At 40.0% G+C, this 26,470-nt stretch overlaps 1 protein-coding gene across 1 annotated transcript in view; it reads right to left on the bottom strand.

Annotated features, from left to right (window-relative positions):
• Window positions 1-26,470, bottom strand: part of DNAH8 (dynein axonemal heavy chain 8) — a 414,847-nt gene that overhangs the window by 61,189 nt on the left and 327,188 nt on the right. The window contains exons 82-85 of the mRNA XM_004619333.1: window positions 24,868-25,070; window positions 17,724-17,797; window positions 15,012-15,164; window positions 14,478-14,633 (exon numbers count right to left, since the gene is read on the bottom strand). Coding sequence (XP_004619390.1) covers window positions 14,478-14,633; window positions 15,012-15,164; window positions 17,724-17,797; window positions 24,868-25,070 — 586 coding nt within the window. The remainder of the gene's footprint in view (window positions 1-14,477; window positions 14,634-15,011; window positions 15,165-17,723; window positions 17,798-24,867; window positions 25,071-26,470) is intronic.

A 26,470-nucleotide genomic window follows, 5' to 3' on the forward strand; every position in this document is an offset into this window, starting at 1 on the left:
GATAAACAACAGCTCAGGAACTTCATAGACTCAAAACCAAAGAAGCACTAAAGGGGCTATTGTAAGATAAGAAGAACCCCTACAAGCACAACAAACCCTTACACAAAGATGGCGCAAAAATCCCATAACAATAATCTCCCTTAATGTCAATGGTCTAAATTCACCAATTAAGAGACACAGACTGGCAAAACGGATTCAGAGACTGAATCCAACATTCTGCTGCCTGCAAGAAACACATCTGAATAGCCAGAACAAACACAGACTGAAAGTCAAAGGATGGAAAACAATCCTGCAAGCAAACAACTCCCTCAAGAAAGCTGGGGTGGCTTTACTAGTATCGGACAACATAGACTTCAAGTTGAAAAAGATTAGAAGGGATAGTTAAGGCCACTTTTTATTAATCATGGGATATGTACAGCAGGAAGAAATCACACTCCTAAACATCTACGCACCCAATGAGGGACCAGCTAAATACCTACAACAGCTGCTAAGAGACCTTGAGAAGGACATTGTGAGCAACACAATAGTAGTTGGAGAGTTCAACACTGCCCTATCACCTCTGGACAGATCAAGAAGATTAAAACTCACCAAAGAAATAATGGCTTTGAAGGAAGAAATAGAAGAGAAAGGACTAATAGATCTATACATGGCTTTATATCCCCCCAAAAGGGAATACACATTCTTTTCCAGTGCACATGGAACATTTTCCAGAATAGACCATGTGCTGAGCCACACAGCATACCTCAACAGAATCAACAAGATAGACATTGTACCAGCTATCTTTTCAGACCATGATGCACTGAAGATAAAAGTTAATCATGGACAGATGCAGAAAACCAAATCAAACACCTGGAAATTAAATAGCTCGATGTTGAACAATGAGTGGGTCAGGAAGGAAATCAAGGAAGAAATCAAAAGGTACCTGGAAACAAATGAGAATGGAGACACGAGCTACCAGAACCTGTGGGACGCAGATAAAGCCATATTAAAGGGAAAATTTATAGCTCTGCAAGCATATCTCAGGAAGGAAGAAAGGGCCCACATAAATAACTTGACTTCACAGCTCAAGACCTTAGAAAAGGACCAACAAAAGGAGCCAAAACCAGGCAGAAGGAAAGATAATAAAACTTAGAGCAGAAATTAACGACATGGAAACCCAAAAGACAATCTGAAAGATCAATGAAACCAAGAGCTGGTTCTTCGAGAAAAAAAAGATTGATAAACCACTAGCAAGACTCACAAAGAAAGAGAGAGAGAGAGAATCCTTATAAGCCGAATTAGAAATGAAAAGGAGGACATCACAACAGAAACCAATGAAATTCAAAAGATCATCAGAGACTACTTCGAAAATCTGTATGCCAGGAAACAAGAGAACCTAGAAGAAATGGATAAATTCCTCGACTCCTATAATCTCCCAAGGCTGAACCAAGAAGACTTGGAGTACCTGAATAGTCCAATTAACATCAAGGAAATTGAAATGGTAATCAAAATTCTACCCAAAGACAAAAGCCCCGGTCCAGATGGATTCAATAGCGAGTTCTTCCAAACATTTAAAGAGGACATATTGCCAGTCCTTCTCAAGCTTTTCCAGGAAATTGAAGAAACAGAAACCCTCTCAAACAGTTTCTATGAGGCTCATAGCTCCCTAATACCAAAAGAAAACAAAAACACCACAAAAAATGAAAACTACAGGCCAATATCCCTGATGAACACAGATGCAAAGATTCTCAACAAAATATTAGCAAATACAATTCAACAACTCATCAAAAAGATCATACACCACGACCAAGTGGGATTCATCCCGGGGATGCAAGGATGGTTTAACATTCAGGAATCAATCAACATATTCCATCATATCAACAAAAGAAAAGATAAAAATCATATAATCCTATCAATAGATGCAGAGAAAGCATTTGACAAGATCCAGCACCCGTTTATGATGAAAACACTAGCCAAAATGGGTATAGAAGGGATCTTCCTCAATATAGTCAAAGCCATTTATCACAAGCCTACGGCAAGCATTGTCCTCAATGGGGAAAAACTAAGAGCCTTTTCTCTGAGAACAGGGATGAGACAAGGATGCTCACTCTCTCCACTTCTGTTCAATATAGTACTGGAAGTACTAGCAATAGCCATTAGGCAAGAAAAAGATATTAAGGGCATTCAGGTAGGAAAGGAAGAAATTAAGCTCTCACTATTTGCAGATGATATGATACTATACCTAAAGAACCCTAAATCCTCTACCAAGAAACTCCTAGAAGCAATAGACTCGTATAGTAAAGTTACAGGCTATAGAATCAATACCCAAAAGTCCATGGCTTTCCTATATGCAAATAATGAGAGAGAAGAAAGTGACATGAGAAAAGCAATCCCTTTCACAATTGCGCCTCAAAAAATCAAGTACCACAGAATCAGCTTAACAAAGGAGGTAAAGGACTTGTATAATGAAAACTACAATATGCTACTTCAGGAAATAAAAGAGACAAGAGGAAATGGAAAGAAATTCCCTGCTCATGGATTGGAAGAATTAATATTGTCAAAATGACAATTCTCCCCAAAGCATTGTACAAATTCAATGCGATCCCTATAGGGATACCGTTGAAATTCTTCAAAGAAATGGAGCAAGCGCTCCTGAAATTCATATGGAACAATAAGCACCCACGAATAGCTAAAGCAATTCTTGGAAAAAAGAAAATGGGAGGAATCAACCTCCCCAACTTCCAACTCTACTACAAAGCGGTAGTCATTAAAACAGCATGGTATTGGAGCAAAGGCAGAGCTGCAGACCAATGGAACAGGGTTGAATACTCTGACACACACCCCTAAATATATGATCATCTAATCTTTGATAAGGGAACAAGAAATGTGAAGTGGAGCAAGGAAAGCATGTTTAACAAATTGTGCTGGCAAAACTGGACAGCTACATGCAAAAAAATGGGCTTAGACCTTCACCTATCACCATGTACAAAAGTCAGATCAAAATGGATTAAAGCCCTCAACATCAGACCAGAATCCCTAGGGTACATTGAAGACAAGGTCGGCAAAACCCTCCATGACATTGAAGCCAACGGTATCTTCAAAGCTGACATGCCACTGGCCAAGCAAGTGAAAACAGAGAAAAATAAATGGAACTATCTCAAACTAAGAAGCTTCTGCACCTCAAAAGAAACAGTGACCAAAATACAAAGACAATCTACAGAATGGGAAAGGATATTTACGCAGTACCCATCCGATAAAGGGTTGATAACAAGGATATACAATGCACTGGTTGAACTCCACAAGAAGAAAACTGCCAACCCAATCAAAAAATGGGGTGATGAAATGAACAGAAACCTTCCCAAAGAATAAATCGAATGGTTGAGAGGCACATGAGAAAATGTTAAACATCACTAATCATCAGGGAGATGCAGATCAAAACAACAATGAGATATCATCTCACACCACAGAGACTGGCCCACATCCCAAAAAACAAAAGCAACCGGTGTTGGCGTGGATGTGGGGAGAAAGGGACTCTCCTTCACTGCTGGTGGAAATGCTGACTGGTTCAGCCCTTTTGGAAAACAATATGGACGATTCTCAAAAAGTTAGAAATTGAGCTCCCATTTGACCCAGCAATACCACTCCTGGGAATATATCCCAGAGATGCAAAGAGGTATAGTAGAGATGACATCTACATTTCCATGTTCATTGCCGCTCTGTTTACAATAGCCACAATATGGAAAAAACCAGAGTGCCCAAAAACAGATGACTGGCTAAAGAAGCCCTGGTATATCTACACAGTGGAATACTACGTAACTGTCAGAAAACATGAAGTCATGAAATTTGCATATAAGTGGATCAACATGGAAAGTATCATGCTGAGTGAAATGAATCAGAAAGAAAGAGACAGACATAGAAAGATTGCACTCATACGTGGAATATAAAATAGCTGACAGTTAAAGCTTATAATGTTGCAATTTCTGGCAGATATTTCTCTGGACTTAGTTACTAAAATAGTAAAATACAGAAATCCAAAACCGTGTGGCTGCTAGTGTGGCCTCTCAACCTCATATCTCTTCATTCTCAGCAATGTAAAACAAGTTATTAAATGCTTTCTTTTCAGCAGGTCGACTTTAGGGGGGAGAAACTCCAAATAATAGTGAGTTATTTGTTGAAATATCGAATGTAATCAAAGTAAAGTGAAAGTAAAGTGAAATGTACCAGTTAAACATGCGGGGTGGAGGGCTGGGGGGGTAGGGGGGAGGGAGGGAGGTATACTGTGATTCTTGGTGGTGGAATATGTGCACTGGTGAAGGATGGGTGTTTGAGCATTGTATAACTGAGACTTAAACCTGAAAGCTTTGTAATTTTCCACATGGTGATTCAATAAAAGAATAAATTAATAAAAAAAGAAAAATGATACAGAGAGGGTAGACTGTAATAGGAAGGAAAGTCAATGGAATTTGAAACACCATGTATAATGCAGACTATCACAGAAATGAAGGTACTAAGGTGGTGATATACACACAAGTTTTAGTGGCTTATAAAATCTAGATGTACAAGTATCAGAGGGTTTTGTTTATGGTAATATGGTGCAATTTTTCAAAACTCGATAAAGTGACCATTCCTTTAGAAAGAGGCCTACTTAAAATGTCTTTCATTGATGAAAATACTACAAGTCATGAATTAATTCGATTTTTATCTTATATTTCTGATGGCAATGGTTTATCTTTGTTTTATTTAGAGATTATGTAATAAAACTATTCAGATTTTTTAAAAAGTGATAGAATATCCATCAGTGGTGTTTGGAAACACTGTGGAATGAAGATACGAGAATGCTGCAAATGTTAGAAAACCATATGCGCTGATTTTAATGGCAGTTATATGGCCATATATGCTTTTCAAGGGAAAATAAAATATTATCTCAGCAGAAATGTCTTCCAAATAAGTAATTATTTTTATCTCCCAGTGTTTTATGGCAATCAAATAAGTTTTTTGGATATAACTCTATGTCTTTATGTAATAAAGAAAAAATTTAAAAAAATTATTGGAGTACCAGAACCACAGGGAACCAATCCCAATGAAAAAAACACAAAGACATCATTGCTAAGAAATTCCCAGAGGTAGAGAATGCGGGCATTCAGATCCAAGGAGTCTGAAGGGTGCCAGCTAAAAGGGACCCAAACAAAACATCCCCAAGGCATATCATAGGCAGAAAGATGGATGCTGTGGATAGAAACACAATACTGCAAGCAGCAAGATCAAAGAAAGAAATCATATACAAAGGAGCACCCCTTAGATTCACAGCAGACCTATCAGAAGAAACCTTTCAAGCCCGAAGACAATGGTGGGATATAATGAAAAAACTTAATGAAATGAACACCTCGCCAAGAATACTTTACCCGGCTAAACTCTCAGTTCAACTTGAAGGAACCATACACTATTTCACGGAGAAACAACAGCTCAGGAACTTCATACACTCAATACCAAACTTAAAAGAAGGACTAAAAGGGCTACTATAAGACAAGGAAAAACCCTACAAGAACAACAAACCCTACAGAGATGGCACAAAATCCCATGACAATATTTTCTCTCAATGTTAACGGTCTAAATGCACCAATCAAGAGGCACGGAGTGGCAAAATGGATTCAGAAACTAAACCCAACTTTCTGCTGCCTACAAGAAACATATCTGAACAGTCAGAACAAACACAGACTCAAAGTCAAAGGATGGAAAACAATCCTGCAAGCAAAGAACTCCCTCAAGAAAGCTGGGGTGGCCATACTAGTATCCGAGAACATAGATTTCAGGTTGAAAAATATCAGAAGGGACAGTGAAGGTCATTTTCTACTCATCAAGGGATATGTACAACAGGAAGAAATCACACTCTTAAATGTATATGCACCTAATGAACAACCAGCTAAATACTTAAAAGAACTCCTAACAATTAAAGGGGGACATAACTAGCACCATGATAGTAGTTGGAGACTTCAACACTGCCCTATCACCTCTGGATAGATCGATAAGAACAACACTCAGCAAGGAAACAATGGCTCTGAAGGAAGAAATGGAGGAGACAGGGATAATAGACCTATACAGGGCTATACACCGCCAAAAAGAACGAATACACATTCTTTTCCAGCGCACCTGGAACATTTTCCAAAATTGACCACGTTCTGGGTCACAAACTATACCTTAATAGAATCAAGAAGATAGAACTTGTATCAACTATCTTTTCTGACCATGATGCGCTGAAGATGGAAGTTAATCACACACAGATGTGGAGAACCAAATCAAACACCTGGAAATTAAACAACTCACTATTGAACAATGAGTGGGTCACGAAGGAAATCAAGGAGGAAATAAAAAAATACATAGAAACAAATGAGAATGAAGACACAAGCTACCAGAACCTATGGGATGCAGCTAAAGCTGTGTTAAGGGGAAAATTTATAGCTCTGCAAGCTTTCCTCAGGAAGGAAGAAAGAGTCTATATAGATAGCTTGACTTCACAGCTCAAGACCTTAGAAGAGGACCAGCAAAAGGAACCCAAACCAGATCGAAGGAAAGAATTAATCAAACTTAGAGCAGAAATTAATGATATGGAAACCGAAAAACAATCCGAAAGATTAATGAAACAAAGAGCTGGTTCTTCGAGAAAATAAATAAGATTGATAAACCGCTAGGAAGACTCACAAAGAAAGAGAGAGAGAACCCTAATAAACCGAATCAAAAATGAAAAGGGGGACATCACAACAGAAACGAAGGAGATTCAAAAGATCATCAGAGACAACTTTGAAAGTCTGTATGCCACAAAACAAGAGAACCTAAAAGAAATGGACACATTCTTAGATTCCTACAATCTCCCAAGACTGAACCAAGAAGACTTGGAATAACTGAATAGGCCCATAAATATCAAGGAAATCGAAACTGTAATCAAAAGTCTCCCCAAAAACAAAAGCCCAGGTCCAGATGGAGTCACTGGCGAATTCTTCCAAACATTTAAAAAAGATTTGTTGACAGTTCTCTTCAAGCTTTTCCAGGAAATTGAAAAGACAGGAACCCTCCCGAACAGTTTCTATGAGGCACATATCTCCCTAATACCAAAAAGCAAACAAAGACACCAATAACAAAGAAAACTATAGACCAATATCTCTAATGAACACTGATGCAAAGATCCTTAACAAAATACTAGCAATCAGGATCCAACAACTCATCAAAAAGATCATACACCATGACAAAGAGGGATTCATCCCGGGGATGCAAGGATGGTTTAACATTCAGGAATCAACCAACATAATCCATCATATCAACAAAAGTAAAGATAAAAACCATATGGTCATATCAAAAGATGCAGAGAAAGCATTCGACAAGATCCAGCACCCATTTATGATGAAAACTCTCGCTAAAATGGGTATAGAAGGGACTTTCATCAAGATAGTCGAAGCCATCTACCACGAACCTACGGCAAGCATTATCATCAATGGGGAAAAACTAAGGGCCTTTCCTCTAAGATCAGGGAAAAGACAAGGATGACCACTCTCACCACTTCTCTTCAATATAGTACGGGAAGTACTAGCAATAGCAATTAGGCAAGAAAAAGATATTAAGGACATTCAGATAGGAAAGGAAGAAATCAAACTCTCACTATTCACAGATGATATGATACTATATCTAGAGAAGCCTAAAGCCTCTACTAAGAAACTCTTAGAAACAATTGACCTTTACAGTAAGGTCGCAGGCTATAAAATCAATACCCAAAAAACGATGGCCTTCCTATATGCAAACAATGAAACAGAGGAAAGAGACATGAAAAAAGCAATCCCGTTCACAATTGTGCTCCAGAAAATCAAATACCTTGGAATCAGCTTAACTAAAGAAGTAAAGGACCTTTACAAAGAAAACTATAAAACACTACTCCATGAAATAAAAGAGGACACGAGGAAATGGAAACATATCCCCTGCTCATGGATAGGGAAAATCAATATTGTCAAAATGGCAATACTTTTCAAAGCATTATACAGATTCAATGTGATCCCTATAAGGATACCCATGACATTCTTCAAAGAAATGGATCAAGCAATCTTGAAATTCATATGGAACAATAAACTCCCACGGATAGCTAAAACAATCTGGGGGAAAAGATGATGGGAGGTATCACCCTCCCCAACCTTATACTTTACTACAAAGCAGTAACAATTAAAACAGCATGGTACTGGAAAAAAGGCAGAACCGCAGACCAATGGAACAGAGTGGAATATCCCAACACACAACCCCAAATGTATGATCATCTAATCTTTGATAAGGGGGCAAGAAATGTGAAGTGGAGCAAGGAAAGCCTCTTCAACAAATGGTGCTGGCATAACTGGAAAACCACATGTAAAAGAATGGACTTAGACCTCGACCTGACACCATGCACAAAAATCAGATCAAAATGGATTAAAGACCTCATCATCAGACCACAATCCATAAGGTACATTGAAGACAAGGTCGGCAAAACCCTCCATGATATTGAAGATAAAGGTATCTTCAAAGATGACAGGGAACTAAGCAATCAAGTAAAAACGGAGATAAACAAATGGGACTACATTAAACTAAGAAGTTTCTGCACCGCAAAAGACACAGGGATCAGAATACAAAGGCAATCTACAGAGTGGGAAAGGATATTCACCCAATACCCATCCGACAAAGTATTGATATCAAGGGTATACAAAGCACTATTTGAACTCTACAAGAAGAAAACATCCAACCCTATCAGAAAATGGGCCGAAGAAATGAACAGAAACTTTTCCAAGAAAGAGATATGAATGGCTAAAAGGTACATGAAAAAATGCTCTGCATCACTAATCATCAGGGAGATGCAGATCAAAACAACCATGAGATACCACTTCACACCACAGAGAATGGCAGATATCCAAAAGAACAAAAGCAACCGCTGTTGGACAGGATGTGGGGAGAAAGGGACCCTCCTACACTGCTGGTGGAAATGCCGACTGCTTCAGCCCTTCTGGAAAACAATATGGACGATTCTCAAAAAATTAGAAATTGAGCTCCCATTTGACCCAGCTACCCCTACTAAGAATATACCTCAGAGAAGCAAAAAAGTATAGTCAAAATGACATCTGCACTTATATGTTCATCATGGCACTGTGTACAATAGCCAGAACCTGGAAAAAACCCTAGTGCCCAGAACAGATGACTGGTTAAAGAAACCTTGGTACATCTATACAATGGAATACTATGCAGCTGTTAGAAATGATGAAGTCATGAACTTTGCATATAAGTGGATCAACATGGAAAGTATTGAAGAAGAGGGCAAGTTAAGAGTCAAGAACTGAAGGGCAGGTTAAGGGTTAACCGCTGAAGTTGCCCTTTGTAACTACTTGACTGCTTTGAAAGATGTCTTCAGGACCTTCCGCTGGGCAGGACTCTGTCACCAAATGGGCCAACAAACTGCCCCGAGGAACTGTAAACAAACATCTGCTCTGAACGGTCAACAAATGTTGAAATTAGCATATTAAGTGAAATAGGTGTGGTTTTCCCTTTTGTATGGTTTTCCTATGGTTTCCTATTGATCCAATACCTGTGATTTTCTTTGATATGTATGATTCTCCTTTGATTCAATACATGTAATTTTCCCCCAATATATCCCCTTTGATATATAGATGTGATTCCCTTTGATATGTGAGATTTTCATTTGTCAACAAATGTTTAGATATGCAAAATAAGTGACCTATGTGATTCCCTTTGATATGTGAGATTTTCATTTCTCCCCCAGCCTGCTTTTTGGAGGTCAGGGCCTTCAGTTATGCCACGCTATTGAGGCACAATTGAAGGTCCCAATATAGCTATATTGGCTTAAATAAACCCCATGCATTTGCAGAAAGAGTTGTCTTGGTTTTGTTCTTTTGTCTCTCCAAGCCTCCCCCGGGCAGAGATCTGCCGACCCTAACAGTATCATATAAGTGAAATGAGCCAGAAAGAGAGGGACGGACATAGAAAGATTGCACTCATCTGTGGAATATAAAATGGCAGAGTAGGAGACTAATACTCAAGAATAGTAATATATAATACCAAGATGTTGGCTCCATGGCTTGGAAGCTAGCCTCACACGCTGGGGGAAAGTCATCCCAGATAGATAAGGGAACACCAAATAAAATGTGATTGGAAATCCCGAGTGGGGAGGGAGATTCACGCTGAAAGTAGACTAGAGACTGAACATCATGGCCACTCAATACCCTTATTGCAAACCACAACTCCCAAAATGAGTGAGAGAGAACAAATTGGAATGCTCTGCCACAGAGGCGGAGCGGGGTGGGGGGATGGGATAGGGGAGTTTGAGGGATACTGGGTTCATTGGTGGTGGAGAATGGACACTGGTGGAGGGATGGGCTCTCAAACACTGCATGAGGTAAAAACAAGCACGAAAATGTGTGAATTTGTAACTGTACCCTCACTGTGACTCACCAATTAAAAAATAAATAAATTATATAAAAAAAGAAATGATCAGAAACCCTGAGAAACACTAAAGAGTAAAGTACAAAATATCTTTTTTCAAAGTTCATGCTGCATTATTAAATTATTCTGAAGATATTTTAAACTCTAAAATCACGCCTTTTTATTCAATAACCTTAAATATATTATTTTGAATCAACACCTGACCTTTGGGCCCTCCTGATATTTTAATTCAGCATTTCAGTTTTTGTAAGAGCCATAGTAAAATTTGCAAGTTTCCATTTGTCACTTCAGGCCCTCAAAAAACTCACAGTATAAGAGCTAGTAAATATCAGTGTCTCCTTGTAAGGCAAGGTGGTATGAAGAAAAATTCTGAACCATGCATAGAATACAAAAATGACTCCCTATTTTCAACACTTGCTGCACACTGGAATCATTTGGAAAGCTTTTGAAAGGACTGATTACACACACACATACACACACATACACACACACATACACACAAACTTGTTTGCTCACTCACACCTCACTACCTTCCTTCCCGAGATTGGGGGTCCTGACAATGGCTGGAGACCATGTTCACTAGGTCCCATGTACTGTCCAAAGAAAAAACCCCACTCATCTCTGTGGGGGAAAGAAATACAAAAAGTGCTCTTTTGACTTTAGCAAGAGGTAATGGGAGGAGACTACAGTGTAATCACTGAGTTTCAACAGACCAAGAGTATGAAGGAAGAGAAGTATATTTAAATTTAAATCCTGATGGGTGGACCTGAGTTTGCTTTGAAATCCGAAAAATTTCAAGCCTGACTTCTGGAAAAGCATCAAGATAGTATTGAAGGCAGAAGAGAGCTCCCTTCATGAGTCACCTTCCATAGAAGGCTGAAATGTTCCCACGAAACAATGACCAGATGGAGCCCGTGGGCACACACCAGGGTTTCTGGGAGTGAAAGACTCCCACAGGGAGGGCAGGAGGGCTATCAGGTGCCCAAGGTTGCCGCCACTTCCTGCTCAGCCTGGTCGGCAAGTTCCAGGGGGGCAGGAGAGAGGTGTGGGAGTGTGGCAGGTGGGAGCTCTGTGGGCATTTGTCATTTGCACCCCTGCCATGTCCTAGGGCATCACGCAGGGCACCCTCTTACCGCCCAAGGAACTACTTCCTTCTTAGTTAAGCAGCTCAATGTCTTCCACCCTCCTTCCTATGTCTTTCTTTGCAGTCTGAATGGGATCTACACAATACAAGCTGCCCTGGAGAAGGGAGGGGTGATGGCCTGAGATCAAATCATAATTCAGTAAAAGAAATCACACTGGGTTCCCACTAAGTTCTGCCTTTAACTTGACCCTACCCAGCTCAGAAGCCCATGATTAAGTGGCATGACCCAATTCTCTGTTCTCTTTTTTAATCTCTGCAAAGATATATGTGTTGATGTCCTGTTTGCATAAAGCTAGGGATAGTTGGCTACTTTGGGGGAATCCATGAACAGATTATATTACTGAGTATAGTAATATTCAACATAAGAAAAATGGAGGAGAAAGTTAAGTCATAATATGTCCGATCCAGAAACAGCATTGCCAGGGCAATTGTCGCTCCAACCTTAATGCACACATGAACACTGGTTCATCTTACAATGCAGATTCTAAATCAGCAGGTCAAGGCTGGGACCTGATGTTCATTCTCTAAAAGCTCCCAGGGCAGCAGATGTTGCTGGCCCAGGCTTTCTAGACCTAATGAGTTCTAGATTTTTCTATCAAACTGGATCAATCCTAAGCAAATAATAAAACAATTTTGAGGCACTATCACAATAAACATCTGAAATTGAAGAATAAAAGAACGGGGACAATACTCGACGCACAGATGGAAAGAGTCCCTAACTGTGACCTCACTTAACCAACCTCATGTAACTACTTAATTTTATTACAAGTACTTAAATCCAGGCATCTTGATTCTCCAGCATATTTTGTTTCAGTACACTGGAGCTAAACATCTCCCACCCCCAGAAAACATTACGAAAATGTTCATTTCGTAGTCTTAGCAGTGGAGTTTTGTTTATTTTGTTTGTTTTGTATTTATATGTGCTTTAACATATGAATATCGTGTTTAATACCATCACACTTCGGGCTGGAGCGATAGCATAGCAGGTAGGGCATTTGCCTTGCACATTGCCGACCCAGGTTCGATTCCCAGCATCCCATATGATCCCCTGAGCACTGCCAGGGGTCATTCCTGAGTGCAGAGCAAGAGTGACCCCTGTGCATGCTGGGTGTAACCCAAATAGCAAAAAAAAAAGACAATCACACTTCAACCACATCACTTGACAATGGTTCCACTACTCTTTTATTTAGTTTTTGGATAATGGCAATTTAAAACACAGGTTGCAGCACTGACTAGATGCAAACTACCTCCAACCAGGTCCCCCTGATAAGCACCCTGGAAGAGTTGAATCATCACTACTGGGAACAAATTATAAAATATGTTGTTTGTGCACTGAGAATTAAATAACAAGTTAAAGCAATATTTATATTCAAGTGTGATAAGGTCTAGCAAAGAGAACAATTCCCAGATAAGAATGTATGAAATAGCTTTCCATGCCCTGAGAGCTGCAGTTCACAATCCAAAGGCCACAATGGAACTTAATAAAAATAACCACCTCCAAAAGCTTTTAAGCTGATTTTAAACTGAGTTGGAGAGTTGGGGGCTGGGAGTAGCAGATAAACATAAGGCTGTTCTTATCACTTAGCCCTTTCTGATGGGCAGTGTAGAACTTGGTAAGGTGCTAAGAGGAAGCAGAGGTAAAATACTCCCAGTATTTTCTAGGGTGAGCACTAAATTCCTCTCCATCTTTGGGCAGGGAGGCAATGATCCAGTGAAGCTCTGACCAAGGGGCACAGCTAGCTGACACTGGGGGGAGAGGGATGATTCATTCAGCCACACTATAGCCTTGGGGAAGGAAGAAATGAAGAAAGATTCGAGGAACCACCTTATCACTCTGTGGAATCAAGAAGGGAGTCGGGTATGGCAAATTAAAAAGTTTTCAAATATACAACAAAATACAAAATTCAAATACAGACCCAAGCTAGAACAACACAAAAGCCTACTTCGGGTAAGTTTCTGGGTGGCCATAAAATTACTAAGTGAGTAATTACTTTGATGTTAAAGGCAAAGAGACAACAACAGAGTAAGACAGGAACCACCGCCCAATCGTCTGCTTTTGCCTGTGGCAGGGAAGCCAAAACCTCCAGATACGGGAGGCAGCAGTGCGGACCGACTGTGAGCCCGAGATCTATGTCTAGGGAATGAAACCCATTTATCTGGGCTTCTATTTCCTCGTTAAAAACTTTGTGCGTGCGTGCGTGCGTGTGTGTGTGTGTGTGTGTCTAGGAGGTTTGGACCACATCTAGCAGTGCTTAGGGGTTATTCCTGCCTCTGTGCTCAGGGATTACTCCTGGAAGTGCTCAAGAGACCGTATGAGGTGACACAGGTGGAACCTGGGTCAAATGCATGCAAGGCAAGTGCTTTAATCCCTGTGCGCCTCTCTCTCTCTTTCTCCCTCTCCCTCTCTCTCTCTCTCTCCCCCTCTCCCTCTCTCTTTCCTTTTCCTTCTCTATCTCTCTCTCTCCCACCCTCCCCCTCTCTCTATTGCCTTTTTTTAAAAATGATCTTTTTCTAGTAGTTAGCATCGAGGATGGTTTACATTGGTTAGCAAGGGCATTCTCAGAAACCCCATTTATATATGTTTGCTCATCCCACAAGTATTTATTGATCTCCAGTGATGCCTCAATGCTTCTGTGATGGGGAGATTAAGCAGCTACAAAAGGACAGTCTTTGCCCTCTAGAATCATTCACGCTAAAGGCCAGGGTAGGGGGACAGGGCTGGAGGGCACCTCAAGGATAGAAACAAACATATGTTGTGCCAGGTCGGCAAAGTGCAATGAAGGGGAAAGCAAAGCAGGACAAGGACAGTGGACGGTGCAGCAGAAAGCACCCCTCTTAGGTGGGCTGCACCCTGTCATTAGCATCGCCTACTGTGCAAAGCACACTCAGAAGTTACCTGCACAGTGGAGTGTAAAAATGCTACTGTGTAGAGCATCGGCTTCCACATGGGCAAGTTGCTGATATCCAGCAGGTCTTGATTAATCCCAGCAAACGTTCTTTTCAAACCTGCGCGTACACCTTGAGGTGGCTCATTAGTGAACTTGATGGAAGTCTGTTGTAAAAAGCAAACAGCCTTGTTTTCATAAATGATTATAAGGAATAAAATAGAAATTATAATGTATCAGCCACAATATGCTTATTATGTTACATAAACTGTAGGCTGAAATTTGGCACCGTGTAAACTAATGACATTGATCAGAGCTGAAATCTCATCAATCGTTGCCAAGTCTTATGACTCTTCTGTACATATGTTTACTGCACAGTCTTGATGATTTTTTATCAAGATTTTGAGTTCTATAAAATTTTGCAGTCTACTCATTCATTCTAGGAGCCAAAAGATATTATGTTCTCATTCATTCCTAAAGCCAATGATGCCGTATTCATTGGTATAACACTCAAGCAAAAGATACTCTGCTCCTAAGTAGCAAACCTGAAGCAGTGTGATTGGAAATCGGTCATGGGGCTCAGTCGTTATCCATACTCGGAAGCTGTCTTCATTTGCTTCAGTGATACTTAATGTCTCCAGCAGTTCTTCCATGAATTCTAAGCCAAGGTGACAATTCTGCAGCAATACCCAGCCACCCTGTGTGAAAAATGTCACATTAATTTCCTGAAACTCCTTACTGTTATGGTTTTAACAAAACAATGTACAGGTGTGTGTGTGTGTGTGTGTGTGTGTGTGTGTGTGTGTGTGCCTTTGCTTTTGTTTTATCTGAAAAGTGTTTTGAGCACATATTTTTAATAAAATGATTCATATGTCAATGCAATCATTTCTTCTGTTTTTGGTAAAAGTCGACCACTTAAAATTAGATGGCTTGCATTTTGCCATCTCGGGCTCAGAAGGGAACAGCAATCAAAGCGCCAAGTAGTCAGACTTGCGTAAGAATGGTGTGTGCGCCATCTATTGGTGGGAGTGGGCATTTGGGGATTTGTAACTTAAAATTGTCCTTCCTTCCCAAAGGAAGCCAATCATAGTCGTAAAGTGATCGCCATCTGATCATAAATATTGGAGAGGGGCTGGAGAGATAGCACAGCGGGCAGGGCGTTTGCCTTGCACACGGCCGACCCGGGTTCGATTCCTAGCATCCCATATGGTCCCCTGAGCACCGCCAGGGGTAATTCCTGAGTGCAGAGCCAGGAGTGGCCCCTGTGCATTGCCAGGTGTGACCCCCCCCCAAAAAAAGCCAAAAAAAAAAATTGGAGACTTGCGGTGATATGCTACTAAACTTCATCCTCTGTCATCACTTGCCCCATTATGAAACCGCAAAAGGAATTAAGTGCAATTGGAATACATAAGAATATTTTGACCTAACAACCACTTTTCTTTGAGAACAGACAGAGCTAATGAGCTAGATGATTGGTTTTCAACCACTGGTCCAAGGCCTACTTCTGGTCTGCAGGTGTAAAAATGTTGAAGAATAACTTGCAAGACCCTGATACCCTTACATAATGAAATTGAATCAACTGCAGCCACAAAACATTGAATACAATAAATATATGCTAGGCTGTGTGTATTATGCTTTGCCCTGAAACAGAAAATACAGTTCATACTGACTTAAGCAGTATTTTTTTTTTAGAGAAAACAAATGTTAGTGTTGGTTTGTATCCTCATGAATCCAATTTCTGGCTACCCACTCCGAATTCCATCATGTCACCTTTAACCTCAACCTGGGGTCTCACGAGTGGCAAGTGGCTATACCTGTTTATGATTTTCATGACAGATAAAGACGCCATTGTTACCTCTCTCATCTCAATAATTAGGACATGGGAAAGCTAGTATTCTAGAGAAGACTAATGTGATTATAGTATTTAAATAAATTTTTTCTTAATTCTTGACACTAAAAAAATTATTTAAGGACCAAAGGTAAGCTGTCAAATCATGCAATAGAGTGACTCATTTGATCTGTGAAAAAATAATTATGTATAATTGCTTCGATAAATATCAATTGAGTACAATATATGATTGCATTTAATTAAATTATAAAGATTAAGGCACTTGAGAATTAATGACTAGCTCAAAAATTTGATGACCCAAGCAGAGTTTTAGTCCATTAACCCTCTCTAGCCATTAATTCTGAGGGAAAAGCAGCATCTAAATTCCTATGGACATTATGAGATCAGAAGCTTAAGAAAACAATTCTTATTTTATTTTTATAAATGGTGTAATTTTGTGTTATAGCTGAAACTGCTATCTATAAAGAATTTCAAGAAAACTAATGTTCTGTGTATTTATTAGGTAGGATGAAAAACATTTCTCAACATTCTATTCTTGCAATTTTCAACAAAGAACATTATCAATATTTAAACCTAGCCCTCTCAGATATTTCTCATTTGCCTGAAACCATGCATTAGTGAAAAGAATGAAAATTTGGCTTTAACCAAAACTGAAACTTGGCTGCTTCAATCTTTCACATCTTAGGCACTGCCTATTAATATTATATTGATCATAAAATTTCAAGACTGCTGGGGCTGCATCCTCAGAAACAAGAAAGTTTGTCAAATTGTCAAAAATATTTTGTGAAAATAAAATGGACTATAAATAGAAAATGAAAAAAGCTTTCTGTGGGGATGACAAGAGCAAACTAACATGAGGTTTAAAATTCACTGGTCTCGGAGTCACAGAGGTGGTGTAGATTTAAGGTCCTTGCTTTGCATGTGGTTAAGCCCAGGGTTTGTTCATTTAATTGGGGGGCACACTTGAGCAAGATCAGGAGTAAATATCAGGAGTCCAGGTACTCCTTACCAGGATTATTTCTGCTGAGCTCAGGGGACCACATGGGGTGCCAGGGATTGAGCCCAGGTTAGCTACATGCAAGGCAAATGCCCTATCCATTGTACTCTCAAGTGATACTATCAAGCCCCTTAACCCCAATTTTATCCCTGGCATCACATGGTACCCCTAGAACTTCCAGGGGTCACTCCTGAATACCATGTTAGGAATGCCTCAGAATACTGCCCAGAAGTGGGCTCCCCTAGCCCAAATAAAATAAAATACACCATCAAAGGTGAATAGTCTTCAAAGGCTAGCTCCAAAGACATCTAAAAAAAAGAAAAATAAAGATTAAGTATCCCAGGAAATGATTCCCCTGTCATTCCTGATTGCCAGAGGGATGCAGGAGGAGAATGGGTCCTTTCCACCCACCTGCTGCATTGACACCTGAATCAGCTTCCGAGCATGCACTTCTTGTCCTTGCCCCATTGATATAGTTCTACATTCTGTAACATAAGAGAAAGTTTGCTCTTATCAAACAGGAATTTCAAAATGAGATTAGAATAAAAAACCAAAACCCTTACTTTTAGGTGGCCACAATCTTGCTCCCTCATGGCATCTAAGAAGGAGTCTTGGCTATCAACCAGGTGAGGCCTCCGGGTCATGTTGACAGAAGCTATAACAAGGCAGGAAAGGCAACTACAGGTATGGGGGAAAGAAGAGTTTGTTTTGTCAGGGCACCACATTCAGCAGTGCTCTTTGTTTAGAGGGTCACTCTGGGGGTGCTCAGGGACTGTGCAGTGCGGAGAATGGAAACTGCTCTCCCACCCGTGCTCCACCCTTGAAGCTATCTCTGGTCCAGGAAAGATTTTTAAACGGTTCTCGGTTTTGATTTTAGAAACCTCCTTGATATTTTCTAGATTTCTTTTTTGAAGATAAGATTGTCTTTATTCTTCAAGGCTGGAGGTTCTGCTTGCCATTGTTCTAAGACGGAACTTGAGGTAGGCCAGAACCACAGGTGAACTTACAGAGACACTGGTGCTCATATCAAATAATCACCTGGGAACCCAGAGTGAGGAGAAGGGAGAAAGCCCAGAACATTACTGGTTGCCTACAGGGAAGCAAGGAGTCTAGGGTCAAATATCCCAGGCAGAGTGTCCTGCCATACAAATACATTGAACGGATGAACTCTAAGCTGTAGCACTGTAGCACTGTCATCCCATTGTTGATCAATTTGCTCGAGCAGGTACCAGTTACATCTCCATTGTGAGACTTGTTGTTACTGTTTTTGGCATATCAAATACGCCATGGGTATCTTGCCAGGCTCTGCCATGTGGGTGGGATACTCTCGGTAGCTTGCTGGGCTCTCCGAGAGGAATACAGGAATTGAACCCAGGTCAGCCACATTCAAGGCAAACACACTAAAATACAATAAATAAATTTTATTTATCTTGTCTCACTGGTTATGGACTCCTGTACCATCAACCAGAAAATCTTAGCCAACTGAACAATACACTCAGTGCATTCTTTTGAGGTGGGTTTCCAACTGATGCTCAGGGTCTGAAGTCACCCGCAGTAATTCCCAGACTATCGGATCTTACATTCAAAGCTGGGGCCCCAGGATGAGCAGCTGCTTAGGTCCTGTAGTGCTGTGAACCCCAGGCACATGGGCAGAGTTTGAGGGGATCTCTTCTTCTTCCTCCATCTCCTCCTCCTCCTCCTCCTCCTTCTGCCCACTTCCTCCTCCTCCTCCTCGTCCTCCTCTCCTCTGTCTGCGTCTCCTCCTCCTCCTCCTTCACCTCCTCCTCTTCTTTCTCCTCCTCCTCCTTCTTCTTTATATCTTCTTCCTCTTCTTCTTTTAGTTTAAACCATTTAAAACCTTAATCAACCTCAAATTACTTCGGCATTTCAGATGAAGTTGAATTTTTACTTCCTTCTGAAGTGAGTCTACTACCCCAACACTGTTTATTGACTAATCTATTTTTCCTCCACTGATGTGAAGTGTGAATTTGATCATAGTCTAAGCTATTTTATATCCTAGAGTCTAACTTGGGTCTTTCATTTTGCTTTATTGATCTGTTTATCTACTTGGTGGCAACTCCCCATGGAATAAATTATTGTCACTTCATGGTTTTTAAAATCTTATGGGGCTGGTTCTGCATTAATTCTTTTCCCTTTTTCAGACTTCTTGGCTATTCTCATCCATTTATTGTACTGATCAAAGCTCCTTTTGCTATCCTATTAGAAAAAAGTACAGTGAAAATTTCAATTAGGCTTGCATTCAATTTATAGATTCATTTAGAAACTATTGACATTTTTATAATATTGAGTCTTGATACTGAAGTGTGATTTAACTCTCCATTTATTCTATTCTACCTTTATGTTTCTAAGAAAGTTTTATCATATTATTCTAATGAGTGTTAAAAATTATTCTTGTTTTATTTTAATTTCTAGAACAAATGGGATTTTTACATTTTATTTTCCAAGAGTGCTCCATCAATTTATTATTATTATTTATTTTGTGACCAGTTGCCTTATTGAAACACCCTGTAAAAGCTAGTAGTTTTTCAGGTGGTTCATTTATTTCTTAAATGATTGCACTGTCTGAGTTTAACACCACCTTTTTGTTGCTTCTTCCAGTAATTTTATCTTTTATTTATGATCCTTGCACTGTGTTTACTGTCTTCTCCAGCAATACCCAAACAACAGTGGTGATACAACATATTGATCTTGTTCCCAGTGGAAATGGGCATGTCTCTACTATTCACCAAGAAGTACAATGCTGATAGTTGAAATTCATGTTTACCATCATATTAATAAAATATTTTCTATCTCAACTTTCGAAAGCCAAATATACATGTTGGACTTCCATAATGTGTATTTCAGCTTAGTTATTGTGACGAGATCCTTAATTTCCCTGCTGTTCATAGTCCCGTTGTTCATCATTTTGCTCGAGTGGGCAGCAGTAACATCTCCATTGTGAGACTTGTTATGACTGTTTTTGGCATATTGAATACGCCACGGGTAACTTGCCAGGCTCTGCGTGTGGGTGGAATACTCTTGGTAGTTTGCCGGGCTCTCCGAGGAATTGAATCTGGGTCAGCTGTGTGCAAGGCAAACGCCCTACCCACTGTGCTATCGCTCCAGTCCTGAGCAATGGAAAATAAATTATCTAGCATCTGCCCCTGGCAGGCACTCTTGAATGGTGGTGGGAAAATTTGGGCAAAGTATAATGTTCCCAAAGTAGAGAAAGAGTGTTGGGGAAATTGTCTGCCATGGAGGCAGGGTGAGCACTGGGATGGGGTGGAAGGTGATATACTAGGGATACTGGCGGTGGAAAGTGTGCACTGGTGGAGGGATGGGTGTTCGATCATTGTATGGCTGAATCTCAAACATGAAAGCTGGCACGTTATTTTTTGGTTTGCACTTAGGGATTATTTTTGGCAGAGCTCAAGGGATTATATCCAAGGTTGTGCATGTGTAAGACACCTCACCCACTGTGCTATCCTCAGTCCCCAAGCTACTTCGAAGATTTTCCTTGCAGTTTACTTAAGATTCTGACATCTACAGTGAAATTAAGATCCAATTGTGGTTTTATTTATGGATGTATGTGTGTGTATGTGGGGGTGATTATCAGGGATCAATTTAGGTCCTCTTACATGTTTTCTTTTGAGCAATATCCCCATCTGATAGGGTTTTCTTTCTTTCGTGTTACTATTTGGGATTGTTTTTTTTTATTTCAGGATAATGTTATGACCTTAAAATAAAGATGAAAACGTACCCTCTTTCCTATGTTCTGAGATGAACTACAGAGTATGTCAAGTTTTTAAAAATCTGTTATTTATTTATTTATTTATTTTTATCGAATCACCATGAGATACACAGTTGCAGTTGCAAAGTTGCTCATGATCAAATTTCTACTTAACCATGCCTCTACTGGAATTTAAAAAATTTTTATTAAAGCGCCATGATTTACAAAGTTATTCATAGTTGAGTCTTAGACATCTAATGCTGCAGCAGCGATCCATCACCAGTGTCAGCCTCCTTCCACCAGTGTTCCCAGGCCCTCCCACAGCCTCCCAGCCTGCAGTCTTGACAGGCTTGACAGGCACCTTTCTGAGTTCAGTTGTTCAAGTTTGGGTCTCTAGATTTCAGTGTTGTTCTGTGGTTTGGGTATTTGGCTCTATCATTCCTTAACACCTCCTTTGTAACTGAATCCCCTGACCCAGTCCTCATTGGCTCTCATCTTGTCTCTCCTCCCTCTCCACTCTTTCTCTACTTCTTTTTTCCTCCTCTTTCTTTAACTCTGGGGCAGGGTTGATCTGGGCAAAATGGAATACTACACAGCTGTATAGAATGATAAAATCATGCAATTCATTGCAACATGGATGGAAATGGAAGACATCATGCTAAATGAAGTAAGCCAGAAGAAGAAGGATAAACACAGGATGGTATATATGTATATATATGAAGATATAACTTGTATGTGGTATTTAGAAAAACTGGAAGAAAGAATGCAATGTTAAAGTAATTAATTTAAAATTTCTAATTTTCCCCACCCTGACTATAGGAGTATTTAGGTTTTTCGACCTTTTCTGAGAAAGTTTTCCTTGTAAAGTTGTGAATTTTTTACACAAATGTTCTATTTTTTCACAATGTAGATTATTCTCTTGCCAATCAATTTTTTCTCTATAAATGTGCTCATATTAATTTTCTTGTTCCCATCCTTGTACATCTGGCTTGTTGTTTTCTTATTTCATTTGCTTTGGGGTTTATTTTAAAACTTTTCTTTCCTTGGTGAATTCTTTTCCCCTAAAACCCAAGTAAGTTTCTCTGCTACATGCTTTCATTCCACCACCTTGTCTAGACATCCAGTGCTTCTGGACAGAGGTCGAATGCTCTACATTGCTCTCCACAGAGTGTGGCAGGCATCAGACGTAACCTGTGGTAAGAAAATTTATATATCCTTTTCCTACAGGCACTTAATGGATTTATTCTCATGCCTCAAACAACTGTCAGCAAGTGTTCATAAAAAAAGGAAGAGAGAAGGGACGAAAAACCCAGACCACTGAGTGGGATCTGGAAGCCCTGGGAAAGGTTGGAATTCTGTCTGTCATTTTTGAGCTCTTCGGCCATATCTCCAGATGTTGACCACAACACCCTGCAGCTGTCTCAGAAAACCATTGGATTTCAAGATTGGCCCACACCCAGTGCTGCTTGGTCGCTACTCTCGCTGGGTGCTCTGGAGTCTCTTCCCAATAGTGCTTGGGGGACCATGTTGTGCTGAGGGATTGGGGGAAACCTGAGTCTGCCCCCTTTGAGTTATATAGCCAGCAGCAATTTTGAGGTAGTACGTGACATGGAAATTTAGTGAATACTCTTATCTATACAGAAAAATTATACCTTTCTAAGAAAATGTCCTCTTTCCAAGCCCTCTCATAGTTCTTGTTATGAGGTAACACTTTTAAAACCAACGCACGTGAGTGGCATGTTGTAGCAAATACCAGAGCAGAACTGTCTGCTTTTTAGTTAATGCGACTCAAGCAGAAGCAATTACCAATAGAACCACAGAGCTCTTTGCATTTGTAATAATGTTCAGAGAGATGAAAGTGATTCCTTGAACCCAGAGCCAATTTTGAACATGGGCTCAATATGAGAAAAGAGGGAGAGAACAGAGGCCTCAATTAATGGCTTACAGTAACTAATTGTGAGGGACATATTGCAAATAGTGGAGATGATTGAATCTATTTTATATCACTTTTATGCTAGTAACATATGTATATATAGTAAGCTCAGTGAAAGTTTTATAAGGTAGCTTACTGATTCACAATCACTTTTTATGATACTTATAAAGAAGACAAATGAATTAATCCAGGAAGATCCCACTGAGTTAATTTCAATAGTCTCGGATTTTCAGAATAGGAAGAGTGGCTAAACAGCCCTTATCTAAACAGCCACCTATAAGAATATGGTCCAATTCTTCCAAGATGTGCCCTTTGTCATGCAGGTCCCTGATCTTTATTTTACCTAAAGGTGCACACCTGTGGTGCACAGTGCCCACTCCTGGATCTACTCACAGGGGTCATTCCCAGCAGTGCTAGGTAGGGATCAAACCGGAGTCGGCCCCCTTGCAAGACAAGTGCCTTAACCCTGCTATTATCTCTCAAGATTCTGGTCCCTATCCTTTAGTGCCACTAAGTCATCACTGTTCTCACATCTAAAATGCTTGTAATAACTGCCCCTGAAAAAAATTCCTTCTATCTCCTGTCAACTCAAATAGCAAATTTTAATTTATTTTTCTTTAAATCCTACTCAAAATATCTTTAGTGTGATGCCTTCTCCTTTACCCCATGTAGTCAGGTGTATTATCTACATAATTGTCTGGTCATCTCAATTATGTGTTTACATGTCATCTTTACCAAATTTGTTGCATCTGTTTCTGTACTCCCTAAATATAGCACATTGTGTACAGAAAGTGATGAACAAAAGCATGAATCATCAATTACTAGGCATTACAATAAGGGTTATAATTTTTCAATTTTTGACAAAATAGACTTGCCATTCTACATAGACATGGAAATAAAATTTGCTTCTGTACATTTACTTTTGCTTATCTATTATCTATGTATGCTCATCTACTTGTAATGAAAAAATTGCACGAAGTAGATGAGCATATTCCCCTCTGCATAAATTATCTACATTATACATCTTTGCTTTAGAAGATCTGAAAGGAAGGAAAGAGAAATAATTGCACTTTTTCTGTCTTGGTCTTCTAGTTATATTTATCATAATAAGTTATGAAACTATCATCATCATCATCATTATCATCATCATCCCATGTATCATCAAATTTCTTGAGCAGTTTCAGTAATGTCTCCATTCGACCTAGCCCTGAGATTTTAGAAGCTTCTCTTTACTCATCCTTTCCAATGGTGCTGCATTGGAGGCTCTTTCAGGGTCAGAGAAATGAGACCTACCTATCATTGTTACTGGTTTTGGCATATGAATATGCCAACGGGAGTTTGCGAGGCTCTACCATGTGAACGGGAAACTCTCAGTAGCTTGCCAGGTTCTCTGAGAGGGAGAACTAGGCTATAAGATGTTGCTTCTGGGAGCTTGGTTTTATAGTCTCTGGATATATAGTCTCTGGATATATAGTCTCTGGATGTTGGCCATTGGTGGGATTACATGGTGCAGTCTGGCCGGGGGCAGACTGGCCGGGGGCAGTCCCTGGGTGTGACCCCCTAGCTACTGGAAAATGGGGACTCTGGGCAGTAGAGGCCCAGTCCTGATATGAGCAGGCTTGGAGGTCTCAGCCCCAGGTCCCACACACCTGGGTTCCTCTGCCATTTTTTTCATGTGTGAGGCTCATCCAAACATGTGGAGAGGGGCCTTGAGCATGGCTGTGGCTGGGCTGGCTCCGGAGGTCTTCGGCCGCGAGGGCTCTGCTCAAGGTTGGGAGGGAAACTGAAACCCACCCCCTCCGAGGAGCCCCGGGGAAGACAGCCAGGCGCGGGGTCAAGAAACTATGAAAGGCAAAAATATGGAGGTTTTGCTAAATTTCTTTTATACATACCTAGCTTCAGTTTCTTGGCTAATGCATCGATTTGAATGGTAGGATCAGACCCCATGGACAGGAAACATATCAGAGGTGTTCGTGTGTCACTTTCTTCCCAAGTTTTCTCCAGATTTAAGATAACTGGTTCTGTGTACTTCTCTTCTAAAGAGTCTGCAATATACTTTCTTGCTTGAAAAACAGTACGATCTGGACACCAAGACCTAGACATGTGTACGAGTTAGAGGAGAAAAAAAATCAGTGTGCTCATTTTTCATCCCATCTAATTCTTAACACATAAAGAACACATAAAAGAGAAGACAAAAAGCAAATGCTTTGAATACAGATAGAGATGTAAGAAGTATCCCCCTTACAAAGGTTTTCTATTTTCTGTTCCTGATGAGTGCAAATTTAATCACGTGGTCTTGGCTCCTAGCAAAGGATCAGAGTGATTAGAGTCAGTTCTGTTTTTTTTTTTCCAGAAGGAATCTTAGAAGCCAGTTGATTGAAATGTCTCATTTTCAGAAGCAACAGTAACCATTCTGGATCTTTAATTATTTTAAATAAGCAACACCAATGTGCTTTATTTGCTATTGCCCCTAGTAATTGATTTATAAAAATTCAGGTAAGAACATTCAAACTGATACAGCAGCACATTCACATTAATTCTTTTACAAATGATTTATTGGATACCAACTACATGTCAGACCCTGTTCTAAGTGCTAGGAAATCAACTGTGGCCCAAAGGGAGATGTCCTGAGACAGTTCCAGTACGTGGTGGGTCTGGGTCAACCCACCACCCTCTCTAAATCTCTGCCCTTTTTAAGAGGAGGATTGGGGTATCAGCAGTTGGTTGATTATCCACATTTCACTTCGTATTGATGTGTCCTATGTTGCAGTAGTTTCTGCACACAGTAACACACAGAGAAATGTCATTTGTTATTTGCTATTTGCTATTTTTGATTGCAAGTTCTATCGGTTCCTAATTGTTAGTAAATTAACTACATTCACTTGATATAGATTCATGTTAAGGGTAAGGGAGAAATGCCCATTCCAAAAACAGTTCTCCTTGCATACTCTGCAGACCATGTGGTTACCATGACTGATCTTTCTCAGTGACTGTTAGAGCTGGAGAGATAAAACAGCAGGTAGAGCTCTTGCCTTGCATGAAGCCAACTGAGGCTTGATCCCCAGCATACCACATGCGTCTATGGGCACTTACAGAGGTAATTTCTGAGTGAAGAGCCAGGAGTATCTCCTGAGCATCTCGAGGCATGGCTCAAAACAAACAAAAAGAATAGGTGTGACATCCAGCATACAACTGTTTTTTAGAAGTGCTGACTCGGGTATGACTTTAGGAAAGACACAACTGCTCCAACATGAGCCTACAGATTCATGTTAAGTCTGTTTCAACTTCACTCTTCTACCTAGTCCACCAGTCACATATACATAGAGGGAGAGGAGAGAAGGAGGAAGTGAGAGATTTCTTTAAACTGTGAGATATTAAGAAACATTAAAAGTGAAAAGTGAAAAGAAGGGAATGGGCTTCCTTCACATCAATTTCAAACTTTTGATTCATTTTAATAGCATATATTCATTTTGATAGTGCTATAGCCTTGCTTTC

Source organism: Sorex araneus, chromosome 5 (assembly GCF_027595985.1).
Source record: "Sorex araneus isolate mSorAra2 chromosome 5, mSorAra2.pri, whole genome shotgun sequence".
Classification (NCBI taxonomy): Eukaryota; Metazoa; Chordata; class Mammalia; order Eulipotyphla; family Soricidae; genus Sorex; species Sorex araneus.